Here is a 24555-nt window from a genome sequence, read left to right on the forward strand (position 1 = left end):
TAGCGCTCTTAAGCTTTCGCACGTAAAAGCTGCACTCAAACGTTTTATTCTTGGACTCTTCCTACGAACTTCAAGTTGATCGCGTTCGAATACTTCTCGACTCAGTAAACTGTATCGATAAAGCAGCAATTAATGTACAATAATTTGTACATTAATTGCTTGTAAGTTTTATAAATCTTATAAATGAAATACAAAATAAAATGTAGCCTCTTTACTGCGCGTTTCTCATCTATATAATTTAAATAATTAATAATGTAATTTCCTGGAAAATTATTATTGTAAATTATTATAAAAGAAGTTTGACATTCCAAATGACTCTCGATTCTTAACTAATATTGTAAAGTCGCATATATATATATTTTCGTTTCTTCTATATATTTCTACCTATTTATATTCAACATCAGATTTCCGAGAAAATTAATAATAAATTCCATGAAATTTTCATAATAAAGAGTTTCCAAGAAACCAATGAAAAAAAATAAAATAAGTAATGAAAACAAAAATTCTCGCATTCTCAATCTGTATCGACTGTTACGATACTTTTCGAGAGAATCTTTTTCGCATATATTATTTCTTTATTTTTAAACGAAAATCGTGTATTTTCGCGAAATTTCCAGCAGTGTCATTTTTCAGGGAAAACCCATATTAAGAGAGAGAACAATATACACTTCGAACACCCCGTGCGATCGGTATAACGAAAGTTGCGCAAGTTCCGACTCGAGATAAATGGAAAAGAATTTGGCTGTCCATCGACGCTCGTACGTGCGTCGGATCTGAAAACGGTGCGCGTGTCGAAGAAAAAAAAAAAAAAGCTGCGTCTCTCAGGGTGTCTGTACGCCTACTCTCGACACGCTCAGACAGAGCCTCTTTAAAAGCTCGTGGGAATTTGCACGCGGAGCTTTCGCGCCTCCGGACGATCACGCGTCGAACGCGTCGAACGCGTCATGTACGAACCGACCGACCGCTCGTTATATTTAGCATCGTGACTAAAGACCCTCCGCTTCGTCCCGTGAGCTTGCAAGCTCATCCGTGCTGCTCTTTCTGTCCCTCTCTCTTCTTCACGCTCCGATCTTTCTTCGTTCTAGCAGATTGGACCCAGTTACTGAATCAATAGTGAACCCTTGATCCTGCAGCACGAGCACAATCCGTTGCGCGATCGCTTAATTACGCGAGTTCCCTTTGCTAATTAGTCGTACTGTTAGATCACAAACGCTCGACGTTTATCCCTACAGCTATAAGTCTTCACCTTGGTAAAAAGCAGAAAGTGCGTAATTAAGTTTCTTCAACAGAAAAACTATACATATAAGTTCTTTGCAGAATATATGCTCCAAATTTTCTTTCTGTATATAATTTATATAACTTATATTTTATACGTCGACCCGCCATCAGAGGTCTCTATCGATATACGCAAATCTCGCAAGTGCTTCGATACGCGTATGTCTCTTCATATAGAATCTCGATTGAATAACTCTCCCAGGCGTCTAAGGTATAGGCTTCCACTACAATGCCTTACTGATGAGTCCAGTAGTGGAAGCTGGGACGAAACGCCATAATTACGTGATATTCTTCGCAACATATTAGATCAATTAAAAAGATTTTTAACGAATTTATTGGCTCATTGCTCATGTCTCTTTATATTAGTTTTTAAAAAAACTTATTGAGCCTTATTCCAAATAATTTATAACTTATATTATTTGTTAAAATTGAAAATAAAGATGTTTTACGCGTGTTTGTATTCCAGCATTTCTCGTAAAAAGAAAACAAATTATCTAATAGCGCATTGACAGTTCCAATTGACTTTATTACGTGACTGTAATTCTATTATATAAAGCGATATTCTATTATGCAAGCGCTTAGTTTTATGTCACACGTGACAAATACCGAATACACCAGACAGAACGATTTAATTGTTAATCAACGTTTTTATGTGACAATTAGGAACTATGTAATCTGATAGATCAATGTTCTATATGTATATATATAATTATAAGAATAAATTAATTCTACACTTAATATCATTAATAATCATACTAAAAAGAACACTAAATTTTAATAAATATTTGAATAGTTTTAAGTGAATATCTACTATAAACGTAAACATATACATATATTTATTTGATACAAAACCATTATTATTTGATTTAACTATCATTTCTTTTATTGAATAAACATTCATTTATTGTAAGCAAATGTTTACTTGATACTATACAAAGAAATATGTATTAATAAATTTAATAAATTTTTGTCAATGCATTGTTAAAGGGATGGATTGTAGAAATTGCAAAACATCTGTTTGTTTCGTCATTATGTAAAACATTAATCAGCTTTGATGAATAATAAACGTTACTTTAAATAGATTTAAGAGATAGATTCATGCAAAGAGATTTCGTTGCAGTTTATTTACGGAATTTTGAGATGATTCAACGAGACAAGGTCAGAAATAGACGTTCTCACGATGTGATTGTGACATAAGGAAAAGGAAACGCACATTTCCTGATACTAAAACGTGTCGAAGGAGAAAAATCACGATTTCGACATTCGGACGCGACATTTGACAATGCTTCGATCAGACTTGCATGACGAGTTCTAACTTAGTTTCAAAGAAATGTATATCGTAGCCAGAATATCACAAGTAACCTTGGTATAAACACAAAATATAAAAATATAAGAGATCTTGAAATGCGTGAAAGATTGAATAAAGCTTGTCTGACAAAGGGACCAAAGCAAAGATTCAAGCGTAACTTTCCAGTGGCACAAAGTGTGATCGACATTATTTGATTAACTCTTAGATACGCGCACGGAATAATTAAGAGTTGCTCACAGAAACACGCAACAACTGCGGAAAAAAAAAAATATTATATTACATTAGACCTTTTTGTGATAAAAACATATTTTAATAACATTTTCTACAGTTACCTGTCGTTCTTTTTATAGCATTAAATGCATATAATAGCAAATGCAATATAGAAAAAAGTGCAACCATTTCCTGGAAAAGGTATTAAAAAATTTAGGTAGAAAAGAGTATTGAAAATTTTAAGATCAAGTTGAGTAATGCGTATAATTACATTATAAATCATTAAAAATTTAGAAAATTTTAACGCCGAAAAAAATGCGAGTGTCTTATTCCGTTTTTTAAATTGTAAAAATAGAATTTAATACAATAAGATATTAATTTTGTATATTAATTGTACCGTGAGGAGAAAACTTGTTAAAAGTCACAGAAATTTGAAAGAAAAAAAAAATTGTATGGGGCGATCGATTGCTCAATATAACGAAGTATATTAAATGTCTGATCATTAAGAGCTTGGCCGCGCGCGTGCGACCGTGCTTAAACGAGTTGAAAAACGTTCACTTACTTACAGGTACTTATCCGTACGCCTTCGTGTCGCTTTAGAGTGCCACGCGATCGCAAGTAAACACTTTCAACGTAAGTTTGCACGTCGACGAGGCTCGAATGAAATTACAACCTGTTACGTACGACGGAGGCGTCGCGACGCGCCTGTAATTGCACTCGGTCGCCCGCGTTACTTCAATTCTCGCCAAAAAGAGAGAAAGAGAGAGGAAATAAAAAAGAATCGTAAATCGAAGCAGAACGATACCTGGACCTTGTCTGAGAGCCATATATCTCATGTACCTACACAACTCTGACTACAATTATTTTAACCAAACGGATGGCACAAAATAATATAACGCCGCACGAGCAAATCGAGGGATGATATAATTCAAGACGATTACATTGATCGAGGATCGATTCGAACGAGGTAATCGTCGCTTCTGTTCGCGAATAACAATAGACGTATTGTTGGATTCTAACAAACGCGCCAGGCTTGCTTTATTTCTTCTTCGATCCCGCCGAATTTTCCAACGAATATAAATATAAAATGCTGATAACTTTGCGATTCATCGATATTTTCAGAGTACTCTTATTTACGAAAGGATTGTTTATTTAATGCGAGAAGAGTATTATTTAACTTCAAACAATTTTCGCCAATGCCCTAAGGCTTTATTGCGTAATATTATAGCAAGCTGCATCTGACAGAAGTATTGTTTATTGTCAAAAATAAACTTACGATACCTATTAAATTATCTGTAAGCCAAATCGTTTATTTCCACAACTTTGAAGCATTTAATTCGATGGAAATACAATTCACCTTTCTAATCTGATCACGTTGCACAAAATAAATGGCGCGTGAAATAAAGGTCGCTAAAACATTTAGCGTGAAACATCCATTGTTAAATTAAAACCTTTTTGTAACAAGTGATTCTTATTCCATACATTCGAAAAATACATCTAATCCCAATTACTCACGAGCTTGGATGATTTGAGATTAACATCGAGAGATTGCTCTTCGATGTATAAAGCATACATCGAAGCTTTCGCGCGACGTGCCGGAATCGCGTAGACCGAGACACTCACGATAATCGGTCCCGAGTTATCTGCTAGCTACCTGTTGTAGCATCACATCGTGCAGACTTTTTTTTTTATTATCGATTTATCGAGATTTCTTTTTTTAATAGTGCGAGAGAGGAAAAAATCTAGAAACCGTTCTGCAAGAACAATATTCTCTTATACGGACGTCCGGATTTGTCGAGCTCGATATTGGGATCGAGATTGATCGCGGTGCGAAACAACGATTTCCGCGTGCCGTCTCGCCACAGCTTTTCCGCAACGAGCAACAGTTTGACGCGGCGTTACGCCTGAAACTGGCGACCCGTCGCACAGCTACCAGGAAGCTGATCGATGTCCAAGAGAATAGCGGCGGTGGAGAGGACGGAAGCCGGGCGTCAGGACGCCGGCGCATACTTTTCACGTGGATTACACGCGCTCCGTCGCCGTATCCTGCATCACCGCCACCGTCCTTCCCCTCCTACGACCTTGTCCTACGAGAAAACGAGACGCGACCTTGCGTCGAGGCGCCAGGTTAATCCTTTCGAACCTCGTTACTGTGCAACAGGTCCTCTTAATGCCGAATCAATTTGGGCGGAGATCGTTACTAAACTATTACAAAATTAATTTCAAATCGTTAATATATTAATATTTAACTGTTTCAACTTATCAATGGATTTATAATGTTTATTACTTATTTATTGTTTTTTATTATTATTATTATTATTATTACATGTTTGTTTAATCTGATGGGCTCTTTTATTTTATTCGGTCTCACAAATAAAAAGAGAACAATATGATTGCATCGCGGATCGAGCTCGTGATAGTATCTAACTATAATATTATATAATAAAACAAAACAAAGCCAAAATAAAATAAGCAATTTAAAGTATCAAACGCAATGTTTATTTAAAAGCAGAAAAAAATCACAATTAATTACTAAATCTGAACGTTTTGTGCTAGACAGAACTCTTCATCAACAGTATCGAAAAAATTACAATACAGATCAATAATGTAAACGTGCTATTGAAGAAAAGAATAATAAACTGATATGACATAAAAGAATGTAATATAATGGATCAATGAACACATTTCTCTCCATTTATAAAATCAATATATAGGCCAATATTTATTCATAGTTTGTTCTTATTTTAAGACCATCTTAAGTAGTCTTAAAATACTAATACTGCTCTGTGTGATCGGCTTATAACATCCTTAAGACGATCTTAAATATAAGAAACTAATTATGAATTTTTGGGTAAAGAGGTCTAATCCAGATTAAACAAACACATAATATAATAATAAAAAATAAAATGAAAAGTAAATAAATAATAAAAATTGTAAATCCATCGAGAGTTAAAATAGTTAAAAAATTAATTTATTTACGATCCAAAATTAATTTTTGTTTTCTATTAAATTGCTGCGTGTAAAGAAGAGATTAGATTGATAAAACTAATAGGTCTCTTCTGTATTCCCAGTCGAGTAATATATTCAATTTCAATTACGCAGAAATATGTAGAAGCAACCACGATGCAATATGGTCTGATATATAATTTGTTACCGTTGCGTTCACATTGCTACCATTATCTATTTATTATTTATTTATAGATATTTTTATCAATAACTTCTTCTTGAGATCAGGATCGAAAGATTATATTTTACGATACGTGTTTTAGTGCTATAAAAATCGTGAGAAGGTATCGCCTTGCATCGTGAAACTTCTCTTTAGAGTCTATGTACCATTGAAGATATCAATAAAATCCGTAGTTTGCTTAGTTTATTTTTCGCGATTTATGTCATTTTCTACTAATGTAGATTTCCCAGTAGTACATGTGTTAGTTTTATATCTTATATACGTTTCTTTAACATTAGATACGTTTATAGAAGACGTATATAAAACGTATATGAATCAATATAAATGCTACCTGAGTAACCTTAATCTCCGTTAAACTTACTCTTTGCTTTTTTCTAACCCTTAGAACAAAAAAAAAATAAAAAATTAGAATCGAAATTAAAAATAAAGGAAAAGAGAAAAAAGAGATTATTCGTCTTTCAAAGATAAAAATCGTGAAACAGAATCACCGTAAATTTAATGAAAAGCAAAAATTTCGAGAATATGCACAGGTTTATGCCATGCTAGAAATTGAAGCTTAGCAAACCACTTAACGTCGCGAACGGTCGTCGGTCGCATTTAAATTTAAGTCGCACGTCTGCCGGCAGACGCGGTTCGATTTTACGACGATGTTCGACCGGGACTACGGCTCTCAAGTCGTTCGCGCGTAACCGTACATTTTGTTCTTTCAAATAACAGATCTAATTCATAGCCGAGCGGCATTCTGGCCCGTAAACTCGCTCCAAGGTGCGCTCGCTCACACGCTCGCGACCGCGAGCGCGTCTCCGCGCCGCGGCGAGCCTGGACTCACGCCCGAATAAACTCGTCCACGTGAGGATTCCGTTAAAGAAGTTGAACGTACGATTTATGCAAGCCGAGCGTGCGAGAACAATGACCGGCTGACTACGTCGTTTCACGGAGACGCGCGGCTTTTGTGTTTACCAGCAATAGACCGCAGCGAAAGGAATCGATATAGGCACTTGAAGCGAATTCGAATACACTCGTAATAAACGGGCATCTATTAAGGCGACGCTTCTTTCTTATTCGACAACGAGAATCAATTTCCGCCACCCGCGCTCGTTTATCGGAAGCAGCACAACCGTTGCTGCTGGGAATGCATTCCAATGGGAATCATTAAGCATGAAGCGGAAAGAAAGAAGACCTTTTCAATGCATGGTTTTTTTATTTTTAAATCCAGACAGATATAGAATATATAATTTTATTAAATTGTATATTAAGTAACGTAGTAAAGATCAGAGCTCTGAATAAACTGGATCATCTGTAACCGCCTTCGCTTTTTATTAAATGTCACGTAAATCTCATTAAATCAAATTTCAGTATTTTCTGTTATTAAAAGATTATAGATTATAGTCATTATAGATTTTGATACATTTGTTTAGAGAAATTTGCATTTTTTTGACTTTTCTAGTCTCAGAATTACTTACTTAAACCATGTTCAAGAGACTCATAGATATTGCACTCGCGTATATTAATATAAACGTATAAAAATAATTTAACGTGAATGAAAAACATTCGATGAAAGCGATTTTCTAACCGTACACCAATTAATTGTTCTAAACCGAAGCTGGAGTATAGTAATATCACAAATTAAATTGGCAAGCAATTTACTCTATCACTGTTGTAAATAAACATTTTAGAAAGCTGTTAATAATTTAATGGTAAACACATTTTAAAAACTGTTAACTTTTATGGTAAAAAATATTATCCCAGCCGAGATTCGAACTCGGATTTCCTGTATTCCGTGCAGGCGTCCTCTTGATGCCGTTCATGTTACAATAAATATAATTATAACAAAAATAATTTAATAATTAAAAATGGTAAAAGTAAAAACATAATATGGCATGATTATACAGTGTCATATAATGAACGACGCAATACTTAATTATTAAAAGCTTATCTTAGCTTCCTACGGATTTCTCAGAAAAGACATTACGAAGAACATTTTGATATTTCAAATACGAGAAAATTAAAATGAAAAAATAATAACGATAACGTGATTTAGATTAAAGGTCGTACGCGAGTGTCATCAAGATAGGCGAAGCGCCGACGATTTTTCTTAAAGGCGCGCGGAATGTGCTCGTGATTGAGGTTTGGCACGCACACTCGCTGGATTATTCTATCACATTTTTGCAACATCCTGCGGCCTATATTTATTTCGACGATGCTTGTTTAGTCTGCGCCCAGGCTTGTGGCGAGCATCGAAACGCTGCTTCGTATTTTTCGGATGCGCATTTAGCGAGTTTATCGCGCTGCTGCAGAATGCAACGTATTACGTCGCATTGTTCTCACTGTGTGTAAATTCTGTACACGAATTACCGGCTCGTGAATTCACATGGATGTTTTTTTATGATCTACGGAAATAATCGAGCATTCTAACATAAAAGAAAATATTAATTATACATTTTTCGTAGCTTATATTCAGAAATGTATTATTCATTTGAGAATCGCCGGAAATTTGAGAGGCATTTCATTCTTTGTCAAGAATTTAAGTAATAATTATTCCAAGTAGTATCATTGTGTGTATTGTATAAAAAAATATTGCTTAAAGAACATTTTTCCTTAATATCAAAATACAGAACAAAGTTCTTAATAAACTAGAAAACGAAGGACAAGAATATAAAAAATAAATTATATATTCTAAAAAAAAAAAAATAAAACGAAAAAGTCTGTATGCCAGCCGATATTAAAGCATTCAATTCGCATTTTTTTCAGACTAATACGCACGAAAGTGTGACTAATATAAAATATTACGAAAATGTGCGAGCAAACAAGTAGGTTTGTGCTCATAGCGCGATAATAAAGTTACGCACATTTATGGGTTGAGCAGCGAGGTTCGAAAATGCAGTTCTGTGTTTACTCACAACAGAGGCAGAAGTGCCTTGCGCGCGATCTTAAGGTCGATTCGATCGAATTAAATATCGCGCAACGGCGAGTGGCCGCCGCTTGCGAAACTACAGGCATCAGCCGCGGCCAAGTGGTTTATACCATCGCGTAAGTTAAATATTTAAATATTTCCCGGTAACGTGCCCCGCAGCGAATGGTGCAACTACTTAGTGCGCGCGCTGCACTAGTCGGTTTATTCATAGATTATCCGGTAACATCCTGGCCTGCCACGAGGCTCCGCATATACAGATGCATCACGCCGCAGTTTCACGATCATTCTTCGATCCGATCGAAATGTCGCGAAGTATTGCGAAAGCAGTGCGTTACTGATTTATGACGGACGCGCGTTTCTATTTACGCGCATCGAGAGAGAGAACAATCAACTCTCAAATTCTTTTAAATTGAAGGCACTTGTATCGCACAGTTGTAAACCGAGAAGATTTTTATCACAAAATATTTAATAACATAAATAAAACAAAATATTTCAGAATAAAATTATATAGCGTATTGAAAAAAATCGTACTGCTTAGAAAAACGATAGTTTGCTTTCGTTTTTACCAATATTTGAAAAATAATTGAGAAATAAAATAGAAAAAATCTTATGGTAACCTAAGCTGTGTGTTAAAAATCTGAAAGTCAATAGAAAAACGCAGCTTGCATTATCTTTATATCGTTTTGGTATTAAAGAAGATCCTGTTAGAGAGTTTGTCCGAGTCTTGGAAATTGCTGCAACGATATCGAACGTAACTACGTTTAATATCGCGCGTGCACGAGATTCCTTTACGGTCTACTCCGGGGAGACTGATATACAATCGGCGAGTAATAAAAGTCGGTACCTACCGATACCACCCACGTACCTAGTCGTGTCCGCACCTCTTAACAGTCAATGGAACCACGATTACGCTATTGTTCGAAAGTTTATGGCCGGCCGACGAGCCTTTCATTATACTCTGTCGTGTATCTCTCGCGCGCCGACGCGCTTTCTCGCGCGTCGAATTTCTGCCGTTGGGGCCGCAGTTTCTCTAAACTTCTACCGATAATGCTGTCGATAAAGTAACGAATTTGTACTCCTGGTACCGTGCATACTACTCCATCACGTCTACGGAAACTTGCTACTTCAAGAATACATCGCCGGAATGCTTGGACGTATACTTATAGTACCGCGCTTTGTTGTTTCAATATTAAAGCGCCAAATATTTTGGTTGAATAAAGTAAATATTATAATAAAGTATGTACACAAAATACATAAAAAATATTTATTCTTTTCTAGTAAGAATAAAATCAAAAAGAAGATATTAAAGTTGTATCCAATTTGTAATATGTGTATGTGTGAATTTTTATATATAAATATTTTTTAATTTTTACGGAATATCGAATTTCATTTTTTCACAACTGTATATTATTGCCTTACTAAAGTCGCATTTTTCAATAAAATTGTTTATAAAATTTATATCTTTGAATAAAAAATTAACTCCAAAATTTATTATTAAATTTATTAAAATATTCTCGCGTTTTAAATCAAATGGATATCATTATTTCAAATTTCAATGTTAAAAAACTTTTTCGTAACAATTATCAATCCGATAAAAATGCGAAATGTGCGATGGATGTTTACAAAAATAAGATTAGATTTCGTGTAATAGTAAAACATTGAAAAGGATCTTATAAAGTACTCAACAATGAGCTTTCATGAGCTTTACATGGCAGTAGGTGTTTAGTATTACGTCACTTTCCGCTCTCGGGGATTTCATGAATGAAAACGCAAAATTCACGACGCCTGGGCGTAGTGACGTCAACGGTAAACATGACGTCGGCGGAAGGTCTCTTCGCGGAAGAAATAGTTCACTGCTCTCTCTCTCTCTCCGATGAAAACGCGATTGCGTACAAATACGCGATTGATACCTGTGAGTATCAGCGCATGTTTTCCGTCGCGTCACAGATATAAAAACGTCCCTGAGGATATTCGTGAAACCCCGCTCGTCGCGATGACTATAACTGGCATACACAGAGATATCGGGATAAATGCATTCCACTTCGCGTCATAAACAATTCTGCTTTCTCTCGGCAAACACAACTTTGCTTTCTTTCACTGTGATTAATTTCCGCCGTTTGTGTATCGTCGCAATACGATATAAATTTTTCGAAAATCCTCATTAATCTTCGTCCGCGAACGCTATTCGTAATAACATTCAGTCGCGCTTTAAATCTTAGCGAAGAAATTCACGGAATATCTCCTCCACTAAGAAGAAATGCATTCCTCGTTGTTGAACCGACTGCATATCTGCAAATCTATTTTTAATACGGCACATGAACAGAAATAATCTTTTCAACAAGATCTTCAATAATTCCTTTTTTTTTTTTTACCTGACCTGTATATGCGCGAATCGTTTTAGATGGAATTAAATTTAAATTGCATTACTTCTATTTTTGATTGCCACACATTTCTAAATAATACAATTAAATATAGTACAAATCTGGGCGTCGGCGCGTAACTATTGGAATCTAATTTAATATGTAACAGATAAAAAACATATAACAAAACTTCTTCAACATAATATCAGTGAAATTGACGGAACATATTTACATTTCTATTTCAGTTTTCTTCAATTGAAAAGTTCTCACGCGCCACATTTAGCAAATAACATTAAAACGCTCAGATGCAATTGAACTTTATTACTGATAGCTACGTTTTAACATTTCACGCTCGATACCCTATCGACCGACGATCACGAACAAATTGACTGCGTCGTGAGGATCCGTTTGACTTCTAATCGGCATGGAGAACGTGACTAAGTTATGGCGACATCTTTAAGTGATATATTTGCGGCCGCCAAGGACTCATGGATAAAACGGGTCTATCGTTTTCCCGCGGTTCTTTGTTGTTCTTTCTAAACGGCAAACGTAGATAGAGGACGCGTGCATTGCATGAGCACAGCAGAATTGTGTAAAGTTCTACCACGAAATTTACAAGAGAACGGCGCAAGCTTATAAAATTATCAAAACTGTTTAGACATAATTTCGGAAAATTCTTCGATGCTATCCTTCGATGTCGCTTAAATCTAATTTAATCTGACATAAATTGCAAATAGAATTAGTAAGTAGAATTATCTCGTGAAATAGAATTCAATAATAGAGAGACATGTTTCAACGCGGCCTTGTTTTCTTAAACAACTTTATCACAATATTTCTAAAATTTAGAGAAAATATGATCAATAATATAAATCTCTATTCTACCATGGTATAAGCTAATTTAAATCCCTAATCATTAAATCGCTAAAAATATTTCCAGAATATATTTTTCTATATAAAAAAAGAGTCTATATATTAATTAATTTTTCTTTTAACGTATGGCAAAAATACAATTGAGTTCTGCAGATAAGTGAAACGGATTCATTGAAAAGATTTGTAGGAAAAAAACGTCGTTTCAACGTAGGGTGATAGGAGTATATACCGCGCAAGGTCGTGGAGATCGCGCCAAGACGGTCGTGGCGGATCATCGCATCGATGCGATTGAGGACCGGTCGGTCCCCAGGTACACCTAACCTGCCAGGAATATCTACGTACACGCCCCCGCCGTACCAGAATCGTATAGGGGCTCTACACTAACGTCGAGTGCACTGGCCAAGGCACGGACTCATCCGAGAAATATGGCCGTATATTATTATTAGATTATGTTTTCGGCGCTGTATAGTCGAACAAGCGCGCGAACGCGAGTGCACGGCGATTCGTTTCGCTTGGACTGTAGATTTCGGTTTACCGGCGCTTACCTCTGCGTGGCCTCTCGTTTTGCCAGACGTTACAACGCTGATGCACGAGTCAGCGATACAGGGAGATAAGCCTGCGATCAGCGTCTTTGTACGATATTTAGAAAAGAAGCGAAATTCGAGGAAGACGCGGAGTCAGAATTCTTTGGCTCGTATTCATGCCACGCATTTAGCGCGAAATGTGACCGCCTCATCCCGAGATTTATACGTTTAAACATGAAGTATTTGTCGACGAGAACCAGTCAGTCATATTCATGATTCAGCGTAGGATATAAATAAAATACTTCTCCCACAGAGAGAATGAATGACATGATTAATTTTTTTATGTATTATTTCAAACTAGCCTTCAAACACACGATTCGATAAATTTGACAGCTTTAGAGAATATCTTATAAATTCATGAAAAATAAATAACCGCGTCACTTTATATAAACTTATATATACATATATGATATTATACTTGATGTAATAATATCGTACAATGTACAAGAAAAAATTGTCCGACGAAATCGCTCGTTCATTAATCAAAAGGAGCGTGCATTGTGCATGCATCAAATGTCTCGATAACAAATGCGCTGCACGAATCGTGCGGATACTTTACGGCCCTCCCTCGCTCTTATCTCGGTCGTATCGCGAAAAATGGGCGAAATGTAGCCGGGGCACTGTAACCGGCAATTTATATCGAAGCAAGATAATCTCTGACTCACGTTTCGATGCGCCGGTGCGCGAGCCACCCTCTCCGAGGACCCTCTCAGCAGCTCCGCGAGCAGCTCAGGACTCGGCCCCGGAAGTCCCTCGAGTTTCGTCGGACTGGAGGTCGTCCGATGGTGGCAGGGTGTGGGCGGCTCGGAACCGCTGTTGTTGCTGCTCGCGTTGTACGAGAGATTCGCGGAGATCTTTCTGCGAGGACGAAGACCTTCCTCGAGCGCGATATCGGTGGTGCGCGGTTTCGCCATCTCGGCCTCCAGCATCTGCCCGTAGGGCCCGCGAAGGGGCCTCTTGCTGTACCTTTCATGTTTAAAAAAAAAGAAAATATTGTTGTTTATAAATATCTGTAAGTGAGATACGAGCATTAAGGATTCACAAACCAAAATTTTAACTTCAATTTAAAAAAAAATTTTTTTTTTAAACTAAATTAATGCGAAGAAAACGTACGTAGTTTACACTTTCAAAAAATAAGAGATAAGTTTCTAAATGTTACATTCGAGTACGTGATTTATAAAAAAGTTTCTCATAGATGCTTTTAAAGTTAAAAAATATTAAAGCCTGATGATGATGAGCCTGTGAATTCGATGAAAGAATTCTCTTTTACAAAAAGAAACCAAGCCAGCAATCGGGACGTAAAAATCGTCTGTGCTTTACATGTAAAACTCCGATAGTCTTGCTAAGATTATTATTAATGCAAGAATGGGAAAAGAAATATGTTAAATCGTCGCGTGTTCGTGTCCGAAGGCTCACTTCCGTTCTATTTCGATGGGTCTGGTAGGTTCTCCGGTTACCTTCGAGGCGTGTGGCCCTCGCAGTCGGACAGGTCGCTGGGCGTCGCAGGTGGCTCGTCTCTCTCCTCGCTGCTCTGAGCCGACAGCTTGTTCCTGTCCGCGTCCAAAGGCTCTGGCCATTGAGTTATGTACACGCCCTTCCTTCTCTTGCTGGTGTCTCCCCGGTATCGTCTCGCTTTGCCGGATGGCGAGGACGCCTCCGAAGGCGTCTCGCTCGGCGCCTCGCTGCCTTCGCTCGCTTGACTCAGTCGCGGCTCCTCCGGGGGTGGTGTGATGATCACCTCGTGCGGCTCTATCCTAGTTTCTAAAAACCATTTTCACGATTCTGTCATTCTTATCCGGCGCCTATCCATACCAAAATAGATTAATATTTCTGATAATTAGTTATACAGTCAGATAGGAATCTTATGTAGATATATTGAAACTAACGAAACTTAAGCTCCAAGCTTCAAATTTTCACAATAAATCAAATACATTTTGTTCGGAGCTATACAATGAATTAGATTCGAAACGTTTGTATATATACGTAAAGATTATATTTCAAGATATACATTTTAAGATTAGAATATAAGAATAGAAGCAAATTCTTAAACATTCTCTTAGGCGCACATCTTCTGGCTTTGATATACTTCCGCTAAGAAGCCGAAAATTTATTAGCTCTAGATTCGGTAATCCTTAAGTTCTTATTCCTCTCTCTGATGCTACATAAAACTATTTTTATTTTGTTTGTAAACAGTAAATTTTTAATATAAAATAAATTATTAAAAAATTGTTTGTGCATTTATGTTTGTGTGCGTATCAAATATTTTATCATTTATAAAATGATTTTAAATATATATCTTGAGTTTTCTTAAGTTTTAGATTACGAGATCACTAATAGCTAAATTTAACAACATTAAGTTTAATTTCACAGTCGTTTCATTTCTTCTCCAAATTGAAAAAAGTAAATCGCGTGTGAATTTATTGTTGCACACAATCCCAAAGAACAAAGTTTATTAACATGGGATCAAATCAAGCGGATGAACATATATATATTGCGATGTCAGAGAGACGATGGACAAAGCGTAATGCGGGGGTTGGAAAACGCCGAACAGAACGAGGACTATTTTGGGTGCATCGACAGGAGCACGGGTACAAAGGTGCACGCAAGTTTCATGTTATTTTGCGCCGACACTATTTTCAGAACGGTGGGTGCCAGAGTGGAAATAGACGTTTGAGCGTCATTGAGTTATAGCCATCTTCATTGATGACTTCACATACGGCCCGTCCTCATACGGTTAGAACCGCGCTCTATTCACAATAAATGATAAACCGACGCGAATTTCTCAGCTGATGACGACAGTATCACGAGGAAGTCGCCGCCGCGACTATCGTTTCATCGTCTTGTTCATCGTTCGCTTCCTGCCGTTGTTTCCTCGTGATGAGCAACGCCGCGCAAGAAATTCGGGTAAGCAGATTTCGCTCGGGCACTCGCGGACTCCCACGCGAGTATATTTCCGTTTTATATCCTACTGAGATATCTCTCTCACGCATACAATCGAACCACTATCGCAAGTGAAAACTTTGCATCTTTGCCTCGAGATTACGGTAAGATATACCGAGAAAGACACACGCGATTCTTTTTGTTAAAATAATCCAGAAATTAGAAATTAATGTAACATAGTGAATAAAAGTTTCAGTAAAACATACAATAAAATATAGAGTGTAATGATATATCAGTGCGCTCCTCGCCCTGATGAAGTGAACGGCAAAAGGTTCACTAAACGTTGGCATTAGTAATAAGACAAAAATACGGCAATAATTGGCAAACCTTCTGGTATCTTTGAAGATTATCAAATATATCCGTGAAAGCCTTAAAAGCATTATTATAATAATATAATGACAAAGTAATGAAATCTAATTATGTTAAAAAACGAACCCCGTTACCGACTTAATGTAAAGAGTACCATTTCTTCTTCTAAATAATAAAATTAAGTATACATAAAGGTATACTTCTATAATAATTATGAAAACATTTTTTCATTTCTTTTTTCTTAAATTAAAGGCAGTTGCAATGTTCTTAGTGATATTAAGGCCTATGAAAGTAATAATACATATTAATAAAGACTTGTATTCTTAAAATCTCACCTTTTTGAATGGTTTCCTCCACGATGTTCCCTTCGACGATAGGGTACACGGACTCGTGACCAACGAGTTCAACGGTGGGCGCGTCCGTTTCGACTCTGGGCTCGATTTGGTTCGTCTCAGGAACTAGTGGTTCTGGGCTGGTGAGTGCGCTGGATGTTGCCAGACTGTCTGAACCGTCGCTTCTGGGTCGGATCTCCTCGTGATTTCCTTGCTGAGAAACACCCAGACCTTCGGCAGAGCCGACGGCGCTGTCGACGCTGGGCGTCGATGTCCTTGGACTCTGTCGATTGGGGCTGTTTTGAGGTGTTGTGCTAGTTGGAGTGACATCACCCCGACGACGGGGTAACGTGCTCGCTCGAATGTCTTTGGTCTCGGAGCGATTGGATGTTACGATCGGTTGAGTTTTCTGTCGATTCGCTGGAAGAGGAAAGTGCGAGTTTGCGCTGAAAGTAAAATCTGCATCTTGCAGAAAATTACGAAAAATTATTACGCAAATCATATTTATGAGAAGCAACATTAGCATTGTAAGATTAAAATATTGTAATTATAGTATTATACGTATAAATGGAAAATCTACCTAAATAATAGACAATAAAAGTTGTTATACGTATCCTTTGTAATGAAATAGTCAAGTCTAGAATCATATATTATCTTGTACAGAAAAGATTTCTTAATTCTTGTAAAGCTTCAAAAGTAAAAATATAATGTATTATTACTAACGCGCTAATAAAATATTTTTTTGAATAATAATAATACAACTAAATTGTGATAAAAACTTTTTCTCTCGAAGTAAACAAAAATTAGAGAAATAAATAATAGAAAAGACATAAGATAGATTTAGATTTTAGTCCAATAAAATACGTTGTACATACTGCTACTAATCATCGTACTGTGTTAACTGCATTGGAAGAAAATTTCCTGTATAAATTCAAGTAGGCCTCTGCAGATACCTTTTGACTGACGTATTCCAGAGATGCATATTACGAGCGTTTTCAATAATAACTCGAGAACTCTTGCACCGAGCAACAGTGAGGCCGCCTCTCGGTCGTGAGAGAAGACGAGAGACGCAGAGAGCACTAGAGGATATCCTAATTACCTCCTCGAGTGTCACGTAAGTTTGGCAGTGCTCTTAGACCGAGGAGGTGGACCATTCCAATAATAACAAACAGACTGTGCAAGATGAGGGATCACGAAGACGCGAGAAACAGCGCACACTTCGTTGGCGGAGTTTCGCGGAACGTGCTTAACCAATTAAAATATATATGATAGAAAATTTTATTCTGCACAATTAAACTGTGGAAATAAGTCAATGCAATTTTGCTAAATTTTACTTCCAATGTTGTAAATAAGCAACAATGTTTCGTCTATTAGTATTATGATGTTTTCATTATTTAGAAGCCTAGATATCATTATTTACTATTTTTAAAATGATAAAATTATGAAAAATATAAATTCAAATTTAAAAAAATCAAACCATCCAGAAATGAATATTTTTCTTGATTTTTGTGTTAAAGAATAATTAAATTTTTTTATAAATATATAAATTTGAATATATTAATTGGATAGTTAATTACGATTGCAATATTCAAATAATAAATTAGAAATTTCGAATTAAAATAATATTGATCATAAAAATGCAGAGACCCGAACACATATCACGTATAATTATTATTTGGTAAAATTTATTCAAGCTTTGTACCTAACATATACAGAAAAGTCAGATAAGTAGATTTGACTTCTACGTCCACTCAAGTAAAAAAATTTAGGCAAGCGCAGAAAAGTTCTGGCGACGATATTTCGAAACACCCATGGTTATCCGTCCTCGCAGCTCATCTTTCGTACGTAAAAAGTGTCTCGAAAGATTTATTGCCACGGAAGTGTGAAATATTTCCGGTTTGCCAATGGGCGTTGCATTTTCGCGCTTTCGGTATCGTCATAATATTTTGCTCACTTTTATGCTTTATTTGAATTGTATGAAGTATTGTTGTTTTAACAATTAAAAAAATAATATATTTCTAATTAAATAAATTTAATATTTATATTAGAAATGAATTCGTTTTTTTTTATATACTTCTTTACGAAAAGATACAAAAATTATTATGATAAATTGGTGCAAGCACTAATTTTTTTTCATTATCTAAATAAAATTTAATTCTATATATGGAGGATGCGTAAATATTTATTTTTAAAGATATAATGCAAAGCGATTGAAACCTTGTGGTAGCGAAGTAATACACATACAGGTCAAGGATGCCAAATGTTTTATTACTATCATTAGAAATTCGAATCTTGTTGACAGCCGCACTTAGAGCTTTTCTTATTTGTAGTCTTTCATTATGCAACCAAAACTACTGCGGTATGTAGTTCAGGGTTGAAACCTAATACAAAACTGTCACTGTGGCGTTCAGTTCCGCGTTTCCAAAAGTATCTTACGAAGACACGTGTAGATGGTGGATTAAGAGAAGGACTCCGAGGATGAAAATAGCATTGTCCGCATTATAATCAAATATTTAAAAATAACATTTTGCTTTTCAAACATTCGACCAAGCTATATAGCCAAAGAACTCTATTTAATCGCGCGTGAGGACATCTTCGATTTCCCTTCTGCTTAGCACGATGCCACTGCAGTAAATCTTACAGTAAACGCAATCTGTATATCAGTCTTGCTGTAATTGGTTTAATTAAGCTTAGCTCGCAAGATACCTCTAATGAGCTCAGCCTGCAAGTCTCCACAGCACACGGAAGCTTACCTTGATTAAAGTCCACCTGGCCAAAGGAGGCACTCCTATAGGGCGCGCCGGACCTGTGAAAGGTAAGCAGCCCACGCGGCTCCAACCTAGTGATGGCATCCCGGGCCTCCCCCTCGTTGCCGCCAACGGAAGCAACGTTCAGGTTATCGCACAAATCGTCCACACTCGTAGCACTGTCCACCACGGAATCACTGTACTGTCTCAAGTGTTTCGCCGCCTCCGCACTGGCATTCGGTTTGCTCCTGAGGTCACTGACGTCATCACTGTTTCTCTCTGGTCTGCCTGATCTCGAGGTCTTTCTCGAATCATGGCATGGCTTCCGGTATACACTGTTTCCCGACCGATCACTGAGACACTCTTCACTGACACTCTCACTGCGGACCATCGTCTTCGGATTTTCTTGCTGCTGTTGCTGATGCTGTTGATGATGCTGAGATTGCTGATTATTGTTACCATGTTGGTTGCCCTCGTACGTACAACTACGGTGAGACGAGCGACCCTCAAAACGGCCACAATTTGGATTCGAGCCCGACTGAGAAAAACAAACAAAAAATTAAGTTAATCTGACTCTATGTTGCGTCGAATTAACCCTTCAGACACAATTCAGAATGGAAATATGTTAAAAAAAAAGTTTTTTATTTAATTCACAAGAGCGCTATATTAACAAGTAATTCATACTAAAAAAATAATTTTATTTAAAATTTTGACTATTTTTCCAACACGTACATTAAAATATTTTGATATCAGAGGCTGTTGAAAGAACCGAATAATTTTGATGGATGTCGTTAATTGATGTATATTACAACGCATGCAAAATCTGAAAAGGTTAAATCTGCCAAAAATGTGTGCAATTTCGCATTCGAGTTGCATACACCCACTCTATTTGTAGGCAGATTTTAATTAAATATTTAATATCATGTAGACGATAAATCAGAGAATAATTTATACATCATGAACGATTAAAGTATCATCGTAGATTAAATGTTGTCGAAATTTGCGTAACTTGACGTCATGTATATTAATTCTTGTTACGAATTAATAACATTATAACAATAAATTTATCGAAAATAGCAAAATAATAGAAATTTAATGTATGAAAATTAAATGTGAACAAAATGACAATCGTTTGTGAATCTCTGTATGATTATGAAAGAACAATCATCTCTATATACATTTCGACATGCACCGAGTTCAGCGAAATAGTAACAAAAAAATCTCGCGAATCATAAAGTTCAGTAAAACTTTTCTCAGAATGAGAGACAAGATGGGCATTGAAACTTATTAATGAGAAGTCAATGGTTTGGCTATTCCTACAAATTATGTCTTGATATATTTGCAACTCTTTTCTATTTCCTTCAAAAAAGAAGTTAAATATTTTAAATATTACGTACTAGAAATAATTGACATTTTTCTTTTATGTTTTCAAATGCTACATATTGAAAGTAGATAAAAATTCTTTTAATTTGTATGCATATTTATACAACACAAACTTAATAATAAATATTTTATCTTAATATAATACCATTAGTTTTAGCAACGCAAAGATATTTCTACAATTATTAATATAATAAAAGAACTTCCTTTATATGTTTGTATATAATATTTAAAAAATCACATTACATTTCTTTTAATTTTTTCGTTTATTTTTTTTTTAAATACATCTAATTTTGCAATAACGTTCAACTGTAAAAAATAAGTAGGTATTCTTTTTCTTAGCAATAGAGAACGTTCAAAAGTATTATAAAGAGAAATTCAGTTGTGTAAAATATCGTTCGTTTACACGTAGCAATAGACGTCAAGCTCTCGTCACCATGACGTTGGAATTCCTCACCTGTGGATAATTTTGAGAGGACGGCTGGTATCCGCTAGGAGGAGGGGAAGAAGCCTGTACTCGCGACGGTCTTCTGGGTGGCGGAACCGGTGCTGGTCCCTTGAGCTTCTCAGTGAGCTCGCGAAGGCGCTCAGCCTTCTCGCTGCGGGGGCCGGAAGAGGATTTCTTGCCACTTCCTCCTCCGCCCCCGCTCCACCGAAACCTGTGCAATCGGTCCACCGCTATCACTGCTGGTTCCTGTAGCCAGACAAGGGAAAAATTAATAAACCTCTCGTCTTGCAATAATTCCGATGAGTGTGAAACCAAGATACGAATGAAGCTAAAGACAGTAGAACTTCTATATTTATTTTCCATTCTCCCAATTATCTATTTTCATTCATTATCTATTTTATCCATTGATAAATCCTTTATGTATGATGGAGACACTATTACTTAATTATTTGTATTGATAGAAAATTATTCTAGTCCGTAAATATTATAGAAAGTCATTCTTAGATATGGTTCTAATCATAACTGATTAATCATCTAAGATATCTGCTTAAAAGTAAGATAGTATTAAAGATCAGGTCTTTAATTAGATAAAAGACTTTTAGTTTTTTCTTAATTTTCGAAAAACTACACATATTACTTACGTATATGATAAAAATCTAGCAAATATTTGCTTCGCAAGCATTTTTCATCAAACACAGAAAAACCGTACATAATTCTTATGTATAATGAATGATATACGGTAAAACCATGCAAAGTATATATCACGTAGGCGAATGTGTAAAATAGTAAGCCTAATAGCACGTCGAAAACTCATACGTGCGCGAACATAAGTGTCTAGTCAAAGAAGAAGCGATATTCTATTTTCGTCGTTCGTCTTTATCTTTTCCTTCTCGACGTGGCGCGACGCTACAGCATGAGGTGATCCAAAAATCAAGCGATCGCGCGAGTGCGCGATTTTAAAAAGCAAATGAAGAAAAGTTGCTCGAATGTGCAGAAAGATCAAGCGTGAATTTTGGCACGCCTCTCTGTAAGCGAATGGATTTTCTTCGAGCGATAAAATCGTGAATGTTTCGAGGTGAAGATGTTTTGACAGTTTCACAAAATTCAAAACAAAAATTCGTTCGTGAGAAAAAGCATTTAATTTAATTAAAGATCCTTCACACACACACACAAGTATAAATAAAATTAGATTATAATCAATAAGTATTGAATATTTTTTTAATTGTACTATAATCAAAAATTCTTTTAGACACAAAATTTGGAAAAAGAGGAATAGGACTTTTTAAAAGATGTACTTAATAAAAACATTTTTCTTTTAAATAAGAGTTATCGATTATTTTGATCAAATAAGAAGAAAAGAAAATGAAAAATTTCTTTAAAACAATAACTATTTCTGACAAAGTACACCTCAAAGATTAAACCTGCTCGATATAATTTACCATGTCACTGAAGAGATTAAGTTCCTAGCGGTGACCTTGAGACCTACCTCGGGGCTGCTGACACAAAGTCTTCCAGACCTAAGCCACTCCACCTTGTATCCCTTGTGACCACCTTTTGCACCTCACCGAGTCTACGCGCGAAACTTGAATCTCGCGCAGATTATAGCAAACGCGGTCGAATACCCATCTCAAAATGATAATCCACTCGCGGATAACGGAACAACGAAGATCCGAATGACTAACTGAACTAAAACAAGCGAGGAACAAACGATCGATCTTGACACACGATCGATTGAAGCAAGTACCTGCAGCTTGAGCGTCTGATGCTTCGTCCACTGCGCGAGCTGCCGCGGTACGGAGACGGTCTGCGTCGTCGTCGGGACGCCAGACGAGTAGCCGAACGATGTCGAGGGTGAACACGGCGTCGTCGTCGGTGGCGAGTACGACGATGTTACCGCCGCCACCGCTACGTGTGGATAATGCTGCTGGTAATAGTGGTAGTGTGGCTGTTGTTGCTGCTGCTGCTGGCTGGTGCTGCCGATGTTCCCCACCGATGTTTGCACCGCGCCGCGACTATTATTAGCGAGCGTCGACGTCGTCTCCGCGACGCTCGTGGTGGAAGCAGGAAGAGGCGACGAGCAGTCGCCGGCGATTTCCCTGGACGGATAACCACCGGCGACAATCGAAGGACACGACGACGATGACGCCGACGATGCTGCCGTCGCCATCGAGGACATGGTCGAAGAGGTGATCGCCGGTGGTATCCGAGGAAGCGGAAGACGCGATCGCGGACCGATGCAGCAACAATCGGCGATGCTGGCCGCTAGATCTATCGGCGGTTTTTCCGTCACTGGTTTCTCGGTCAGCCGCTCCCGCGAGTCGCTCTCCCGCGAATTCCGCTTCCGCCGGCGCTCCTGCGATTCCTCTCTGGAGTTGATCGGTGGCAGGGTCTCCTGAAACAGACACAAAAATATTTGCCAATTCTTTATGAAGCAATTCTCATCGTCGCTTAATCTTTTCGTCCCCGAGCAGCACGATATGTATCATGAATTCATTTCCAATGGTACATACATGTATCACTATTTCACCCTCCTCTCCCCTCCCGCTTCCATAACTAATTTCATTTCTTTCACCGAAAATTATTAATTAGACATTGGAAGACCTGTGCGTTATTTTTGAATTAACTGAAAAGTTCATATTTAGAAATAAAAAGTTATATAATATTGTACATCATATAAAAGATGTATCAGGTGCGTGTTATAGTCTTTGTAAAAAGTGAAGTTGTGGAAAGTTATTTCCGTATAAAAATAATACATATAAGACAGTTAAATAATAAGGCTGATATTTATATTTAACAGTATAATATTTAATAAAAATTTGCTGGTTTTATTTTAAATACTTTTAAACTTAAATTTTTATCCGACTTTTTAAAAAAATGATTACTTATTTATATCTTTTTTTATAACTATTCTACTATATGATAAAAGAAACTGTGTTAATAGTCATTTAAAAAAAAAAAATTCAGATAAATGGAATATTTCAAAAGTAATTTGTGTATGCTTCAACATTCATTATTTCATTTTTTTTAAGTGATTCATAAAATACCAAGCATCGTGTATGCTTAATTTATTAAAAATAGTCTTATTTAGACGTTCTAATTTAAAACTAAAAGTGTTGAGGTAAAAGATTCAAATTAAATACCGAAGAAAAATCGTTGCTAAGTTCTTTTGAAGATAGAATTATGCTACTTTTCTCTTTAGAACACCTCATATATCTTTGTTACTTATTCGCTATGTCTTTGTATTTCACAGATACGTACATCCTCATATCTACTTTATTTCTCTGTCTGCGCCGGTGCGTTGTTCTCGTTTCCTTCCATTACTCTCACGTCCCTTAACTTAGGGACATTCTGTCCTCCGCGCTGTCTCAAATGTATCTCGTATTTTTAAACTTACAAAAAAATGACGTACAGGCAAGCGTACTTTTTCTGAGGATACATTTCGCATTTCGTAAATCTTCCTTACCACGTCACTTCTAAATAATTCCAGCAAGTCTTTTTTTTATATCACCAAGTCCAAGGTAATATTATTGAAAGTCACCAGAATCGATAATATCATTAATCTATAAAGCGATAAATAGCGACAATTTATACGGATCTCGAATAGAATTTGGCAAATAACGACAAGCGAATGTGTCACATGAGATGTGTCACGTCAACCATACGTGCCGTTATGACGTCAATGGTGCTTAT

The 24555-nt window shown here is 36.6% G+C and overlaps 1 protein-coding gene across 1 annotated transcript in view; it reads right to left on the bottom strand.

Annotated features, from left to right (window-relative positions):
* Window positions 1-24555, bottom strand: part of LOC108778754 (uncharacterized) — a 42026-nt gene that overhangs the window by 16689 nt on the left and 782 nt on the right. Inside the window, exons 2-7 of the mRNA XM_018546008.1 lie at window positions 22610-23257; window positions 20875-21111; window positions 19044-19575; window positions 16294-16710; window positions 14167-14470; window positions 13375-13675 (exon numbers count right to left, since the gene is read on the bottom strand). Of these exons, the coding sequence (XP_018401510.1) occupies window positions 13375-13675; window positions 14167-14470; window positions 16294-16710; window positions 19044-19575; window positions 20875-21111; window positions 22610-23257 (2439 nt within the window). The remainder of the gene's footprint in view (window positions 1-13374; window positions 13676-14166; window positions 14471-16293; window positions 16711-19043; window positions 19576-20874; window positions 21112-22609; window positions 23258-24555) is intronic.

Source organism: Cyphomyrmex costatus, unplaced genomic scaffold (genome assembly GCF_001594065.2).
Source record: "Cyphomyrmex costatus isolate MS0001 unplaced genomic scaffold, Ccosl1.0 scaffold51, whole genome shotgun sequence".
NCBI classification, from domain to species: Eukaryota; Metazoa; Arthropoda; class Insecta; order Hymenoptera; family Formicidae; genus Cyphomyrmex; species Cyphomyrmex costatus.